This window comes from Sinocyclocheilus grahami, unplaced genomic scaffold (assembly GCF_001515645.1).
Source record: "Sinocyclocheilus grahami isolate Dianchi unplaced genomic scaffold, SAMN03320097.WGS_v1.1 scaffold910.1, whole genome shotgun sequence".
In the NCBI taxonomy this organism is placed as follows: domain Eukaryota; kingdom Metazoa; phylum Chordata; class Actinopteri; order Cypriniformes; family Cyprinidae; genus Sinocyclocheilus; species Sinocyclocheilus grahami.
In genome coordinates, this window is record NW_015506089.1 from 448,040 (window position 1) to 464,964 (window position 16,925).

The 16,925-nt window shown below is 37.0% G+C and overlaps 3 protein-coding genes and 1 pseudogene across 3 annotated transcripts; all 4 read left to right on the forward strand.

Moving 5' to 3' along the window:
• The first annotated feature begins 1,904 nt into the window (after nucleotides 1–1,904).
• LOC107564095 (leukocyte elastase inhibitor-like) lies at nucleotides 1,905–4,695 on the forward strand. The gene is made up of 8 exons (XM_016249090.1): nucleotides 1,905–1,986; nucleotides 2,094–2,270; nucleotides 2,682–2,837; nucleotides 2,954–3,109; nucleotides 3,197–3,314; nucleotides 3,495–3,637; nucleotides 3,750–3,917; nucleotides 4,256–4,695. The coding sequence occupies exons 2-8, from the start codon at nucleotides 2,103–2,105 to the stop codon at nucleotides 4,652–4,654; spliced, it is 1,308 nt and encodes a 435-aa protein (XP_016104576.1). The 5' UTR covers nucleotides 1,905–1,986; nucleotides 2,094–2,102; the 3' UTR covers nucleotides 4,655–4,695.
• A 260-nt stretch (nucleotides 4,696–4,955) lies between these two features.
• Nucleotides 4,956–6,363, forward strand: LOC107564104 (leukocyte elastase inhibitor-like; the record flags this gene model as incomplete). Its single annotated transcript, XM_016249099.1, has 4 exons — nucleotides 4,956–5,088; nucleotides 5,414–5,556; nucleotides 5,637–5,804; nucleotides 5,956–6,363. Coding segments are annotated over 4 exons (852 nt in total), but the record flags the coding sequence as incomplete, so codon positions are not given.
• A 2,501-nt stretch (nucleotides 6,364–8,864) lies between these two features.
• LOC107564105 (leukocyte elastase inhibitor-like) lies at nucleotides 8,865–9,966 on the forward strand. The gene is made up of 4 exons (XM_016249100.1): nucleotides 8,865–8,907; nucleotides 9,017–9,159; nucleotides 9,240–9,407; nucleotides 9,559–9,966. Exons 1-4 carry the CDS (start codon nucleotides 8,865–8,867, stop codon nucleotides 9,964–9,966), a joined length of 762 nt encoding a protein of 253 aa, XP_016104586.1.
• A 2,501-nt stretch (nucleotides 9,967–12,467) lies between these two features.
• On the forward strand, nucleotides 12,468–15,880 carry LOC107564096 (leukocyte elastase inhibitor-like; annotated as a pseudogene).
• The last annotated feature ends 1,045 nt before the right edge of the window (nucleotides 15,881–16,925 follow it).

Here is a 16,925-nt window from a genome sequence, read left to right on the forward strand (position 1 = left end):
TGGCACAAATCCTCTCAAGCGTGGTGATGACAACATCATGTTTGCACACCTAAATGTGAACTTATAGTAGCACCCACAATGACTCAACTGTTTATTTGGTTTCATTTGATTTATTTTACCTTTATATAAACAAGTAACTTTAGAACATGACTCTTATTTACAATGACGCCCTGGCTGAGAATGCCGTGGGAAAAGCCCTTTTAACTTGATAAATTAATATTCATGAATAAAACAATGCTTTAGTGGAAACTAAAGCAATGTAGCAATGCTACATTCAAATGATAAACTTTCAATATTTAATTACAATTTCTGTTCTGTACTTTTTTTTGTGTAGTTGCCTGGCTAATCTTCATATTATTTCAAGTTATTTATATTTTCTCACCTTTATGGGTAAAATAACAGCAATACTCACATTTTATTTGACATAAAAAAAAGTCGGATCACAGAAATCACACTTGCGATAGCATTCCTTATTATTTACTTTGCTGTGCTTAATACATGATATGGTTAGTTGCACTATTTAATTTTTTAATACATTTTTTCCTTGCTGTCTGTGACCCATCAGATAAATAAGAAAGTCAAAAAAAGAATTAAAAATATTAATAAATCCTCTAATAGTATATAAATAATACTAAATTAACTCTGATTCTCAATGGTAATACTTTTTAGATTTTTTTATTACTATAACTGTAACTATAACATAAACTGATATCATGTTATGTAAATATTAAACAATTTAAATAAAATATCATAAATATCTTCGTTTTTTTCACTGTACAGTAAATAGAATTTGAGGTAAATTATGTTTTTGTGACATTAATGCAAAAAATCCTAATGGTCCTAAAATATATATTTCCTTTATGATTTCCTTTACTGTATATTTCCTAGAATTATTATACAAATTTAGAATTATATCCCACAGATAAACCGTTTTAAATATTGTTTAGAAAAATAACCATTTTTTAACAGACTACTTGCTGTGTGTGTGGTGATTATGATTATTATTATTTTTTATGGGGATTTTAAAAGTCACAGTGACATGTGAGTCCTACTTCCACTAATTAGTCCAATCCTCATCAGCTCATTACTGTATACAATTAGGATAATTGTCTTCCTTGTATTCAGGATAGTTTTTTTCAGCTATGCACTTTTATTTCCCAGGGTTGTTTTTTTTTTTTGCAAAACAGTTCATACTTTTTTATATGAAGGTCACATTACTGTGCTGAGAACCTTTTACCCTGCCTTTCATATTAGTCTTTGTTTGTTTGTTTGTTTGTTTGTTTTACTCATTTTAAAATGCCCTTTATCTATAGATTTTATGGTTTTATTCTCATCCTAAACCTAGACTTTCTAGACCAGTATATAAATATTATTACATCTATAACCTTAAAAAAAGAGGCAAACACATTTTCGAAAACGTCTCACAATCATTTACACCAATATTTTGCCCCTAATAATGTTTTTGCTTGTTCACTTCAATTATCAGTGAAGAGCTTCACATGTGATCAAGGTAAATATGACTTGTGTACAGAATATTTCATTGTGCATCATTTCTAATCAAGCTGTAAGTTAATTGTCAGATTATACCAAAAGTGTGAAAATAGCCTGTTTTTTTGCTATCTATGTGGGAAAAAAAGAGCCAGTCACATAAAATGAACACAACACTGGCTGTAACAGTGAAACAGTGAGGTAGGCAATATTTGAATGACAGGGTAGGGTAAAGCATAATACATCACACAAGTTGTAGGTTTTGTCAGTGTGTCAGTGTCATGAATTTATCAATAACAGAAACAAGAATTTAACAACAGGGTTTATGGTTTCAGTCTTCTAGGAGGGCTGGATTTGGATTAAAGCCTGCGCAGGTTTATAGGGTGAGGCATCGTTTATTAGAAAGACGCCCATAACTGACAATTCATTCACCTCAGAGAGACTTGAAAACTGCTGAATATTCTAGTTACAGCTTTTGTTGAACACTGTTCATTAGAGGTACTTCTATGTCTGTCATTTAAATAGAACCACCAGATTTGAGATATTTGTGTGCAACGATGAAGAAGATAATACTGTTATTTAAACTATTGCTATTTCTCGCTCAGCTTGTGAAAATGGAGCCTTTGTCTGCAGCAAACACACAGTTCTCTCTAAAACTGTTCAAGAAGATCAGCGGAGGAAACACATCTGGAAATGTGTTCTACTCTCCGATCAGCATCTCCTCAGCTCTGGCCATGGTGTCGCTCGGAGCTAAAGGAAACACAGCGGCGCAGATGTTTAAGGTGAGCTCACATTTATGCATTTTTTAAAGGCCAGTTGTTTTTCCTTTAATCTACATGACAGAAGTGAAAATTTTTGTTCCAATTCTTCATTCATTCAAATGGAATTCAGGAATTTGAATTAAAAGGAATTCTCAATTCCATGGAATGCTGCCACATTCCTGCTCTGAGGAGTGACTACTGTGAGATTTTTCCTGGGATAATGAGCTTTGTGCTTGTACAGACAAGACTATTGTGGTCTCATTTTGCAGTTTCACTTAAAGGGCAGGACACAGAAAAAGATGGTCACTCTTGGGTTTCAGATATGACTAAATGCTCAATCTGTGTCTTTTCAGTTGAATAAATAACAGTATGATACTAACGTCAGAATAGTGAGGTTGCCTTTATTAATTCTACTAAAAAAATGCTGTATAGGTTTTGGGGTTTTCCAATCATGCCAAGCCTGATGCTGCGACTCCAGCTCCTCATCAACAAGCCCAGAAGCCCCAGATGCCCTGCGGTGTTAAGGGTCAACATGAACCATCAATGACGCAACAAACCCAGAAGTTTGAGCTACCTCCCGAACTCAAGGTTTAGTATGAGTATTTTCATGAAGCACTAACCTCATGGCGATTGCAATGACAGCTGTATTTGCCAAATTGGTGCATGTAGATTTTAATTCAACTTGATATTACTTATGCAAACAGAAATCTCCTGCTCAGCCAACACCTGGACAAAAGATTGAGGACCAAATTCATTCCAGCTTCAACAAGCTCATGAGTGAACTGAAGAAACCAGGAGCCCCGTATGTGTTGAGTCTCGCCAACCGCCTCTACGGAGAGCAATCCTACCAGTTTGTGGAGGTAAGACTCAAAGCAATTAATTCAATGTCGTGGAAATGTTCTCAACACTAATTTCATTTGCACACCAATCGATTTGCTATGTTACAGAAATACCTTAATGATGCAAAAAGATACTATGAAGCCGGACTGGAGGAGGTGGATTTCGAAATGAAATCAGAGGCTGCACGTGTCAACATCAATAAATGGGTGGAGAAAAACACTCAAGGTATAGACCAGCAATTATAATTTTAGTCTTAGTCATTTCATGTTTTCGGCAGCACTAGGTACAGCAGAAATGGCAATGTTTGGCTACATGGGCTCTTGAGTTGAGCTATATGGTTATTTAAAAAAAAGATTAAAAGTTCAAACCAATGCTCAAAGTGGACAATGCACATTTGTATTTTAGGGAAGATCAAGGACTTGCTTCCACAGGGATCAATTGATTCAATGACGAGACTGGTCTTGGTGAACGCCATCTACTTCAAGGGGAACTGGGAGAAGAAATTCCCAAAGGAAGCCACCAGAGATGGACAGTTTAAGATGAACAAGGTGAGATTTTGCGTTCTTAATTTCTTTTTGAAATACAATCATTTAAGTTGCTCGTGCAGTAACAGTGATGAAATATGAGGAGTTGTGACGTGTTTCCATTAATGCTTTGCAGAATCGAACTAAGCCAGTGAAGATGATGAAACAGAAGGCACAGTTTCCTCTGGCCTTAATCCCAGAGATCGACAGTCAGGTTCTGGAGCTGCCGTATGTTGGAAAGAATCTCAGTATGTTGATCATCCTTCCTAACGAGATTCAAGATGAAACCACAGGCCTTCAGAAGGTGAGACAGCACAGATTATACTCCTGAAAATGAAGGTTCCAAAAGTGGGTTTTCGCTGCGAGGCCATAAAAGAACCATCTTGGGTTCCCCAAAGAACATTTCAGGGAACAGTTCCATTCTTTCTTAGTGTGAAGAACGTTTTAATAATCTAAAGAACTTTTTGTGGAATGAAAAGGTTCCATGGATGTTAAAGGTTCTTCACTGAACCATCAATGCAAATAACCATAGTGTATGTGGTTTGTTGTTTCATTATATGTTAACAGCAAATACATGTGCAGAGTTCCTAGTATTCATGATGGTTTTAAAAAATATTCATACCATTTGTATGGCTTATCCAGCTTGAAAAGGCACTGACCTACGAGAAGCTGATGGAGTGGACCAAACCCAGCATGATGCGTCAACAAGAAGTTGAAGTATCTCTGCCCAGATTCAAGATGGAGGAAACCTATGACATGAAGAGTCTTCTGATCAGCATGGGAATGGAGGATGTGTTTGACGGGCAGAAGGTGAATCTTTCAGGCATGTCTCCCAACAATGACCTCGTGGTGACGAAGGTGATTCATAAAGCCTTTGTTGAAGTAAACGAGGAAGGAACTGAAGCAGCTGGAGCCACCGGTGCCGTCGTCGCCATTCGTTCATTTGCACAGATGTTTATTGCAGACCATCCGTTCCTTTTCTTCATCCGTCATAATCCCTCCAATAGCATTCTGTTTTATGGACGCTTCTGTTCTCCTTGAAGATGGCAATAATGAAGTGATCATTCTAATTGTATGTGTTCCTCTGATAAATAAAGTCTATTAAATAATTGAGTGAAATTGTCTGTATGCATTTACTTTGAAAGCACTGACTCATGAGTTCTGACACAAAAAAGGCAACAGAACTAAACAAAATAGGAGATAGATAGACAGACAGACAGACAGACAGACAGACAGATAGACAGATAGACAGACAGATAGATAGATATATAGATAGATAGATAGCGAGGTATGACTGAAACCAAATAATTGGTAACTCTAATTTCATTTGCATCTCAGTTGATTTGCTTTGTTACAGAAATTCCTGAATGATGCAAAAAAATACTATGAAGCCGGACTGGAGAAGGTGGACTTCAAGAAGAATTCAGAAGCTGCACGTGTCAACATCAACAAATGGGTGGAGAAAAAAACACAAGGTGCCAATAAATCGAATTTTACATGTAGTCTAAACTGCATATGTTTTTCAGCACCTTCAACAAAATCTCTTTTCAAAGCCATGTTTGGCATCATGTGTTCTTGAATTGAGCTACATAACTCTTTGGAAGTTAAGGTTTTGATATACTTTCAGTAGTTTTGTTCACAGTGTAATACTATGCAACATATTGAACAAAGCATTGACTTTATATTTGGCCATGAAGTTTACAATTCTATTAGAACGATGTCAGGAGCTTTGAGACAGATGCCTCAATAGTGTCGCTTTAAATCAATGCTCAAAGTGAAAAATGTCCATTTGAATTTCAGAGAAGATCAAGGACTTGTTGCCACCACAAGGTGTTGATGAAACTACAAAACTGGTCTTGGTGAATGCCATCTACTTCAAGGGGAACTGGGAGAAGAAATTCTCAAAAGAAGCCACCAGAGATGGACAGTTTAAGATGAACAAGGTGAGATTTCAATGATGAAATATTCTGAACGGTCATGAAATATGAGGACTTCTTTCTATTAACCTATTGATGCTTGGCAGACTCAAACTAAACCAGTGAAGATGATGAGACAGAAGTCAAAGTTTCCTCTGGCCTTCATCCCAGAGATGAACAGTCAGGTTCTGGAGCTGCCGTATGTCGGGAAGAATCTCAGTATGTTAATCATCCTTCCTAACGAGATTCAAGGTGAAACCACTGGCCTTCAAAAGGTGAGACAGCACAGATTATATGGTGCATTTTTTCATTATTTGGAATTGCTGGTTGCTGCAAACATATAAAACGTTGAAGAGTTACTGTCTGCGTAACTTGCATTTTTTATATATTTTTGAATGAAATTAACACGACTCCCCTATTATCCAGCTTGAAAAGGCACTGACCTATGAGAAGCTCATGGAGTGGACCAAATCCAGCAAGATGCTTCAAGAGGAAGTTCAAGTATCTCTGCCCAAATTTAAGATGGCAGAAACCTACGGGATGGTGCAGTTTCTGCGCAGCATGGGAATGGAGGATGTTTTTGACCCACAGAAGGTGAATCTTTCAGGCATGTCGTCCAACAACAACCTGGCGGTGTCAAATGTGATTCATAAAGCCTTTGTTGAAGTAAATGAGGAAGGAACTGAAGCAGCTGCAGCCACCGGCATCACCATCACAACAACGTCAATGCCATTACCCCCGAAAACCTTTATTGCAGACCATCCATTCCTTTTCTTCATCCGTCATAATCCCTCCAACAGCATTCTGTTTTATGGACGCATCTGTTCTCCTTGAAGATACTAATGATGCGGTGATAATACGAAGTGTTTGCATTTCTCTGATAAATAAAGGCTCTAGCAAATAATGGAGTGAAATTTTTTCAATGCATTTACTTTCACAGCACTGATTCATGAGTTCTGACACAAAACAGACTACAGAATGGAAAAAATAAAAGATGCAACAGTCATGTCAATGCATTTTGTGTGAAAAAAATGGTTGCTTTTTAGTGAATACCAACCACTGCAAATAGCAAACAGATCGAAACACCATTGCACTGCAACAAAATTATGACTTAACAAAAACACATTACAATAAATAAATATGAGATGAATAAAACTGAATTTAACACATATTGCCTATACTGTATACAGCCATTACAACTTTTTCAAATGTTATTTTATGTTTGCTTTTATAGTGGATCTTTATTATTCCTAATTAGGCTTACTATTTAGCATTTTAGGCTCATTTTGAGCAAAAATTAAGTGCTTTCTCACTTTCTCAGATGTTGAAAATGTACATATTAACCAGGTGACGTTCTTCACTGCTGAGGTAGCAGTGCGAGACCATAATCAGTGTAGTTCGCAGCCGCTCTGTTGGAGAAAATAATGTTTTTTTTAACAAATATGCAACAAACAAAAATTAACAATTTCAAATATGGAATTAAGTGTGCAGGGCTTTTACTGTGAGGCTGAGTTCTCTGTGTGTGTATGAGTTACTGAATGAGTGAAGAACAGCGCCTACCTTGACTGTGTTTATGTGAATACTCACCAAGGTGGGCATTTTGACACATTTATGTCACACAATGAATCTCTTATTTACATCATATCTATTTTTTGTTTGTTATAATGAGAGGTGTCATTGTTCATTTTGAACAAAGTCAAGGGACTTTGACTCGGTACTGGACAAATACGGTGCACTCCTATGAATGCGAGTAAGTGCAACGTGCAATATGCAGGGTTCCTACACACTTTCCATTTCAAAATTCCATACTTTCTCAGATTCAAATTTCCAAACCTCTCAGTAGATTTTCAGACCATATTTAACATCAATGGTTCATACAGCATTATTTTCAGCTTTATATTTGGTATACAGTCATCTGTAAATATTTTTATTTTCTCTTGGGCTTTTTCATAGATTTTTTTGAAGTTACAACATACAGAGTCCATAAGAAGCTATTCACATGTGCATGGGAATTTTTTGCATGCTTACACATTACAACTTCTAGTTTTATATAACCTATTTCCTTTGTGCATCACTGCCATCTTACTATGAATAAAACAAGAGCATGGATGCACATGAATTAAGAGATCTGCTTGCTCAAAATTAGGCTTTTCTTATGGTAATAACAAGGCCTAATGTCCAATTTAACATCCTCTGTGGCGGCACAGAAACCATGGCACACAGTGGGCTGATGACATAATACAGCTGTGTGCATGGTCCTATTTGCCAAGTTCAAGGGTCCATAAAAAAGACTGGCACTGTAAAAAGGTGATCGAAATTTGGCTTTTGTTAGGAAAGTATGTCATATTTCAAGGCCTTAGGTCTCTTTAATGCATACTCTGTGGCAGCCAAGAAACCACACAGCAAAATGGGCTGATGGCACAATAGGTGTCGTGGCTCAGTGTGCATTGTCCTATATGCTAAGTTTAATGGTTTCTCGTGTGCACATAAAAGTCTGTACATAGCTATAGAAATTGCTATAGAAACAGTCAGCGTTCTGAGAAGCATGCTCAGGATTGCACATGCGCACTGGCTCATCTAACCTGAAAAATACGCTTTTTTCCATGCTATTTGAGCATTAATGCACAAAAACATTAATGAGACCGTTGTTGTCAGATTTCATTGGTGATTTCAAATATGACATTTAATCGAAAGCTTGGTGAACAGTTTTGGAGAATATGATGTTTCCCCATTCAAAGAGACATGAGTTGTACTTGCATGACTGAAATGAAATGTTTTAAAATGTCTTTTGGCACAGCAAAGAAAAAGTTGCACTAAAAAGATAAGTTTTTTTGTGTGTGTGTCAAAGAGGCAGGTGTGGCTCGCAAGCCATTGGTTCCCAACTGCTGAGCTAATCCGTTATAGGGTTGCACAGACACCAGGATTAAGAATGACCAATTGTGAATGATACAATTTAGATTTATCCTTCTTTCATTTATTTGACTTCTATGATAGGAGTGAAATAAAGAATGAATCATTCAGTTTATGTTTGATGGTGTTCCAAGTGGATAAATATAACAATATCTAATAGAAACATTAATTTATATTTTAGGCTGGACTTGGATAAATAGATTAGGGTGAGGCTTCATTTATTAGAAAGACACCCATAACGATTGATTCACTCGCGTCAGACACGCTGGGAAACTTTACCATTTCTGCTGATTATTCCAGGTAATGCTTTTGCTGAATTCTGTTTGTTAGAGGTACTTTATATGCAGTTTAGATGGTATCCTGCACAATAATATAATTTATTGATGTTATTTAAACTATTGCTATTTCTCGCTCAGCTTGTGAAAATGGAGCCTTTGTCTGCAGCAAACACACAGTTCAAGAAGATCAGTGAAGGAAACACATCAAGAAATGTGTTCTACTCTCCGATCAGCATCTCCTCGGCTCTGGCCATGGTGTCGCTTGGAGCTAAAGGAAACACAGCGGATTTGAATTTCAGAGAAGATCAAGGACTTGTTGCCACCACAAGGTGTTGATGAAACTACAAAACTGGTCTTGGTGAATGCCATCTACTTCAAGGGGAACTGGGAGAAGAAATTCTCAAAAGAAGCCACCAGAGATGGACAGTTTAAGATGAACAAGGTGAGATTTCAATGATGAAATATTCTGAACGGTCATGAAATATGAGGACTTCTTTCTATTAACCTATTGATGCTTGGCAGACTCAAACTAAACCAGTGAAGATGATGCGACAGAAGTCAAAGTTTCCTCTGGCCTTCATCTCAGAGATGAACAGTCAGGTTCTGGAGCTGCCGTATGTCGGGAAGAATCTCAGTATGTTAATCATCCTTCCTAACGAGATTCAAGGTGAAACCACTGGCCTTCAAAAGGTGAGACAGCACAGATTATATGGTGCATTTTTTCATTATTTGGAATTGCTGGTTGCTGCAAACATATAAAACGTTGAAGAGTTACTGTCTGCGTAACTTGCATTTTTTATATATTTTTGAATGAAATTAACACGACTCCCCTATTATCCAGCTTGAAAAGGCACTGACCTATGAGAAGCTCATGGAGTGGACCAAATCCAGCAAGATGCTTCAAGAGGAAGTTCAAGTATCTCTGCCCAAATTTAAGATGGCAGAAACCTACGGGATGGTGCAGTTTCTGCGCAGCATGGGAATGGAGGATGTTTTTGACCCACAGAAGGTGAATCTTTCAGGCATGTCGTCCAACAACAACCTGGCGGTGTCAAATGTGATTCATAAAGCCTTTGTTGAAGTAAATGAGGAAGGAACTGAAGCAGCTGCAGCCACCGGCATCACCATCACAACAACGTCAATGCCATTACCCCCGAAAACCTTTATTGCAGACCATCCATTCCTTTTCTTCATCCGTCATAATCCCTCCAACAGCATTCTGTTTTATGGACGCATCTGTTCTCCTTGAAGATACTAATGATGCGGTGATAATACGAAGTGTTTGCATTTCTCTGATAAATAAAGGCTCTAGCAAATAATGGAGTGAAATTTTTTCAATGCATTTACTTTCACAGCACTGATTCATGAGTTCTGACACAAAACAGACTACAGAATGGAAAAAATAAAAGATGCAACAGTCATGTCAATGCATTTTGTGTGAAAAAAATGGTTGCTTTTTAGTGAATACCAACCACTGCAAATAGCAAACAGATCGAAACACCATTGCACTGCAACAAAATTATGACTTAACAAAAACACATTACAATAAATAAATATGAGATGAATAAAACTGAATTTAACACATATTGCCTATACTGTATACAGCCATTACAACTTTTTCAAATGTTATTTTATGTTTGCTTTTATAGTGGATCTTTATTATTCCTAATTAGGCTTACTATTTAGCATTTTAGGCTCATTTTGAGCAAAAATTAAGTGCTTTCTCACTTTCTCAGATGTTGAAAATGTACATATTAACCAGGTGACGTTCTTCACTGCTGAGGTAGCAGTGCGAGACCATAATCAGTGTAGTTCGCAGCCGCTCTGTTGGAGAAAATAATGTTTTTTTTAACAAATATGCAACAAACAAAAATTAACAATTTCAAATATGGAATTAAGTGTGCAGGGCTTTTACTGTGAGGCTGAGTTCTCTGTGTGTGTATGAGTTACTGAATGAGTGAAGAACAGCGCCTACCTTGACTGTGTTTATGTGAATACTCACCAAGGTGGGCATTTTGACACATTTATGTCACACAATGAATCTCTTATTTACATCATATCTATTTTTTGTTTGTTATAATGAGAGGTGTCATTGTTCATTTTGAACAAAGTCAAGGGACTTTGACTCGGTACTGGACAAATACGGTGCACTCCTATGAATGCGAGTAAGTGCAACGTGCAATATGCAGGGTTCCTACACACTTTCCATTTCAAAATTCCATACTTTCTCAGATTCAAATTTCCAAACCTCTCAGTAGATTTTCAGACCATATTTAACATCAATGGTTCATACAGCATTATTTTCAGCTTTATATTTGGTATACAGTCATCTGTAAATATTTTTATTTTCTCTTGGGCTTTTTCATAGATTTTTTTGAAGTTACAACATACAGAGTCCATAAGAAGCTATTCACATGTGCATGGGAATTTTTTGCATGCTTACACATTACAACTTCTAGTTTTATATAACCTATTTCCTTTGTGCATCACTGCCATCTTACTATGAATAAAACAAGAGCATGGATGCACATGAATTAAGAGATCTGCTTGCTCAAAATTAGGCTTTTCTTATGGTAATAACAAGGCCTAATGTCCAATTTAACATCCTCTGTGGCGGCACAGAAACCATGGCACACAGTGGGCTGATGACATAATACAGCTGTGTGCATGGTCCTATTTGCCAAGTTCAAGGGTCCATAAAAAAGACTGGCACTGTAAAAAGGTGATCGAAATTTGGCTTTTGTTAGGAAAGTATGTCATATTTCAAGGCCTTAGGTCTCTTTAATGCATACTCTGTGGCAGCCAAGAAACCACACAGCAAAATGGGCTGATGGCACAATAGGTGTCGTGGCTCAGTGTGCATTGTCCTATATGCTAAGTTTAATGGTTTCTCGTGTGCACATAAAAGTCTGTACATAGCTATAGAAATTGCTATAGAAACAGTCAGCGTTCTGAGAAGCATGCTCAGGATTGCACATGCGCACTGGCTCATCTAACCTGAAAAATACGCTTTTTTCCATGCTATTTGAGCATTAATGCACAAAAACATTAATGAGACCGTTGTTGTCAGATTTCATTGGTGATTTCAAATATGACATTTAATCGAAAGCTTGGTGAACAGTTTTGGAGAATATGATGTTTCCCCATTCAAAGAGACATGAGTTGTACTTGCATGACTGAAATGAAATGTTTTAAAATGTCTTTTGGCACAGCAAAGAAAAAGTTGCACTAAAAAGATAAGTTTTTTTGTGTGTGTGTCAAAGAGGCAGGTGTGGCTCGCAAGCCATTGGTTCCCAACTGCTGAGCTAATCCGTTATAGGGTTGCACAGACACCAGGATTAAGAATGACCAATTGTGAATGATACAATTTAGATTTATCCTTCTTTCATTTATTTGACTTCTATGATAGGAGTGAAATAAAGAATGAATCATTCAGTTTATGTTTGATGGTGTTCCAAGTGGATAAATATAACAATATCTAATAGAAACATTAATTTATATTTTAGGCTGGACTTGGATAAATAGATTAGGGTGAGGCTTCATTTATTAGAAAGACACCCATAACGATTGATTCACTCGCGTCAGACACGCTGGGAAACTTTACCATTTCTGCTGATTATTCCAGGTAATGCTTTTGCTGAATTCTGTTTGTTAGAGGTACTTTATATGCAGTTTAGATGGTATCCTGCACAATAATATAATTTATTGATGTTATTTAAACTATTGCTATTTCTCGCTCAGCTTGTGAAAATGGAGCCTTTGTCTGCAGCAAACACACAGTTCAAGAAGATCAGTGAAGGAAACACATCAAGAAATGTGTTCTACTCTCCGATCAGCATCTCCTCGGCTCTGGCCATGGTGTCGCTTGGAGCTAAAGGAAACACAGCGGCGCAGATGTTTAAGGTGATCTCAAACTTATATATTTTTTATGGCCAGTTGTTCAGAACTGAAAATGCATTTATATACAACAATGCTGTGTAGGTTTTGGGCTTTAACAATCCTGCAGAACCCAATGCCATGACTCCAGCACCTCATCAACAAGCCCAGAAGCCCCAGATGCCCTGCGGTGTCAAGGGTCAACATGAACCATCAATGACACAACAAACCCAGAAGTTTGAGATACCTGCCGAACTCAAGGTTCAGAATAAGTATTGACACGAAACGCTAACCTCATGGCTTTATGATTGCAATGCATTTTCCATAGTGGTGCATATAGCCTTGGGGATTAAATGTGACATTGTTGATGCAAACAGAAATGTCCTACTCAAGCAGTACAAACTGAGGACCAAATTCATTCCAGTTTCAATAAACTCATGAGTGAACTGAAGAAACCTGATGCCCCGTATGTGTTGAGTCTTACCAACCGCCTCTACGGAGAGCAATCCTACCAGTTTGTGGGGGTAAGACTCAACGCAAATAATTCAAGGTGCTGGAAATGATCTCTTATTCAATAAATTTGCTATGTTACAGAAAGTCCTTAATGATGCAAAAAGATACAATGAAGCCGGACTGGAGGAGGTGGACTTCAAGAAGAAATCAGACGCTGCACGTGTCGACATCAACAAATGGGTGGAGAAAAAACACTCAAGGTGAAAACCAGCATGAACTTAAACTGAATTTAAAAGTTACTCTACAAATAAAAATTATTTTAAAAGGGTCATATAATGCTGCTAAAAAGAACATTATTTTGTGTATTTGGTATTTAAATCGCATCATATGACCCCTTTAAGTTTTTTGCTGTAAAGTTCAGCAGAATTACTTTCCAAGGGCTATGTTCGGCTTGACAGGGTTCTTGAGTTGAGCTACCTATCTAACCAAAATAAGTTCTAAGAACATTTTGCTAACATCAAAACATTTTTAAAAACAAGTTAAGGGAACATTCCATTTGATCATTTTGCAAACATCTCTGAACATTCTGAAACAACTAATGAACGATGAATAAATAAAGTTTTATGGTAAAGTTTTGAAAACATTACTAGACCATATAACTTTGAACAAATGTTCTATTAATATTTGTTCATAGCTTTGAGAGAACCTTGCCAGAACACGCTGAGAACATTCACTGTTAGCACTTTAGAGTTTAAAGTTTTGAAATACTTTAAGTGATTTTGTTAGAAGGATTACATTAAGCAACATTTTTGGCCATTAAGTTTACATTTCTGTAAGAACTTTGTCATGAGCTTTGAGACAGATGCTATAATAGTATTTTTGGTGATTCATTTGTGTTCTTCATATGTGAACCAGTTCAAACCAATGCCTAAAGTGGAAAATGTCCATTTCGATTTCAGAGAAGATCAAGGACTTGCTTCCACAGGGATCAATTGATTCAATGACGAGACTGGTCTTGGTGAACGCCATCTACTTCAAGGGGAACTGGGAGAAGAAATTCCCAAAGGATGCCACCAGAGATGGACAGTTTAAGCTGAACAAGGTTAGATTTCTTGCGCTCTTTTTTATATATATTTTTTTTAACAGTCACGAAATATGAGGATATGTGACATATGCTCTATTGATGCTTGGCAGACTCAAACTAAACCAGTGAAGATGATGAATCAGGAATCAAAGTTTCCTCTGGCCTTCATCCCAGAGATGAACAGTCAGGTTCTGGAGCTGCTGTATGTCGGGAAGAATCTCAGTATGTTGATCATCCTTCCTAACGAGATTCAAGATGAAGGTGAGACAGCAAAGGTTCTGCTATAGGGTGTTTTCATTATGTATAATTGCTTAAGCTTATAAATCCTACATCATATTTTTTATGCAAATTGATAAGGCCTCTAAATGATCGACATGACCAAAACTTTGCTTAAAAAACTGTTGCACATAAACTACTACATGCCCTCATGTTTGCCCTACATGATAATACATGTTTCACAAAATATAATAAAAATAATAAAAGGCCTTTTAGTGTAATTTTACAGAAATTGCCCACCTTTAGCACATGGCATGTGTCTTTTTGCTATGAAAGATTTACTTATTTTAAATGTATAAGTAAATGTAAGAATAACTTTTATATTGTTAGTAATTTTTCAAGATCTACACTTACTGGACTGAAGCAACTATGTTTACTATCATTTTGTTAAAAATATAATCTTCATATGCGAGTATAAGCATTTAAATATCGTCTTAAGACTTTACATCTTACATTACAAGCTATCAGAAATAATTTAATCTTACTTTTTGGCCATTATAAACATCAGCAAACTGCATATTTTTGCTCATTTGGGGCAAAAAAACATAAGGAAAAATCAGCTGTTTTTCCCTTCCTACTATATGAGCCATAAAAGCCTGAAGTGTCAAATATGATACTCAATTAAAAAACGAACAAAGCCTAAACCTAGATATTTTAGGCAATATAGAAATCCTGGCCAGGACGCGTCCTGGGAAAATGGCACGTATGGTCACCCTATTCTTGTTATCTCATTAGTGTTTTAGGTACTCCACCTGTGTCTCCCTTGTTACCCTCCTCGTTTGTCTCCCTATTTATTCTCCTTGTGTCTGCAGTCCTGTGCTGGTTTGTTGATTAATGTTATGTCTCAGAGTATTGTCGGATGTGTGTATGTTCCTCTTGCCTTGCCCTGTTTTGGCCTGCCTGCCTGTTCTTCCCCCCTCTGGGTAGTTTTTGTTGTAGTTTTGTTTATTTTTTACTATTAATAAATGCCCTTATCGTCCTGCATTTGAGTCCTCACCTGATCACTCTCCAGTACCATGACAGATAGTGCTGGATAAATCTATAAGTTAATGAAGAGTTGTATTCAAGTTACTATTTGCATGACTTTTGTATAATTCTATATTGTATTCTTGAAACGGTTTATCTTGAACTTCAACAAGAAGTTCAAATATCTCTGCCCAGATTCAAGATGGAGGAAACCTATGACATGAAGAGTCTTCTGATCAGCATGGGAATGGAGGATGTGTTTGACGGGCAGAAGGTGAATCTTTCAGGCATGTCGCCCAACAATGACCTCGTGGTGACGAAGGTGATTCATAAAGCCTTTGTTGAAGTAAACGAGGAAGGAACCGAAGCAGCTGCGGCCTGCATCGTCACGATGGAAATGTGTCTTAGGATCCCGCCAGTTTTTAATGCAGATCATCCGTTCCTCTTCTTCATTCGACACAATCCAACCAAGAGCATTCTGTTTTACGGTCGCTTCTGTTCTCCGTGAGTGAATCCTGTGCTATATATGGGAATCTTGCAGTTGGTGATCTGGTTAGAATGAGTAGGGGAGACTTTGGACAACTACTACTACTAATTAATTTTAATAGTTAAATAAAAGATTTACATTCAAAGTATGTGACTTATATGATGCATTTAACGTCAAATAATCAAAATGAAGCCTTTTAAAAGACCAGTATTCTCTGTGGTACATGTTTGTGGCGTGCGCCAGAAAGATGCTCAAGGACACTGAGACGCGCTAAAGCAGCGCATTATGTTGTTCTCTTTATTTTTCAAAGGCATTTTGTAGTTATTTTGAACGTAACCTTACGCAAATAAAAATAAACATTGTACCATACGACTATAAATGACAGAGTATTAAGTTATTTCCCCTCGATAGGGAAAAAAATCCAAGTGAACATCAATCAGTACTCAATATTAATTTAAACTGCTTTAAATATCACTGCTGCTTGTTTCCTGAGCACTTCAATACTGATCTGCGCTTGACTGTAGTCGCCTCTATCTGCTTATTGAGTTTATTTAACCCATCACAATTTATTGGAACTGTGTGAACTAGAGTGACTACTCACCTTAATGTTGTTCTAAAGGCTTATTACTTAATAACACAAAAATGTCCTGCTGGCACTTGCCAATTTAATGACAGAGAATGGTGACTTTAGGTTTTTTGTTTTTTTTAAGCGGATGCATGTCTGTCTAAAATAATCATATGCATCTCGTGGCGTATATTCCAAGCATTTTGAAGGTATACTGAGGGTTTGGTGAGAAACAAACCAAAATGGCAAGTTATTATATTCTATGAAAATCTTGCGTTGCAGTGCGAGTGCGCTGTAAAAGTGCATTGCAGTGCGAGTGCTCTGTAAAAGTGCATATCCTTTTGAGATATCAATTATAATCAATTTTAATAGAACACAAGTCTACATTATACAACTCTAACAGTAGGTTATTTAATCTGTTGTTCTCCGGTTGTCAGTCAAAATGACAGTTCTTGCGTGAACATAGGCCTGTATATACCCAAGCCAATTTATTATTCTTTC

Coding starts and splice junctions, on each gene's coding strand:
- LOC107564095 (XM_016249090.1), top strand. CDS start 2,103: ATGGAGCCTTTGTCTGCAGCAAACACACAGTTCTCTCTAAAACTGTTC. Junction 3,638..3,749: donor GACAGTTTAAGATGAACAAG/GTGAGATTTTGC, acceptor AATGCTTTGCAG/AATCGAACTAAGCCAGTGAA. Junction 3,918..4,255: donor AAACCACAGGCCTTCAGAAG/GTGAGACAGCAC, acceptor TGGCTTATCCAG/CTTGAAAAGGCACTGACCTA.
- LOC107564105 (XM_016249100.1), top strand. CDS start 8,865: ATGGAGCCTTTGTCTGCAGCAAACACACAGTTCAAGAAGATCA. Junction 8,908..9,016: donor CACACAGTTCAAGAAGATCA/GTGAAGGAAACA, acceptor TTTGAATTTCAG/AGAAGATCAAGGACTTGTTG. Junction 9,408..9,558: donor AAACCACTGGCCTTCAAAAG/GTGAGACAGCAC, acceptor CCTATTATCCAG/CTTGAAAAGGCACTGACCTA.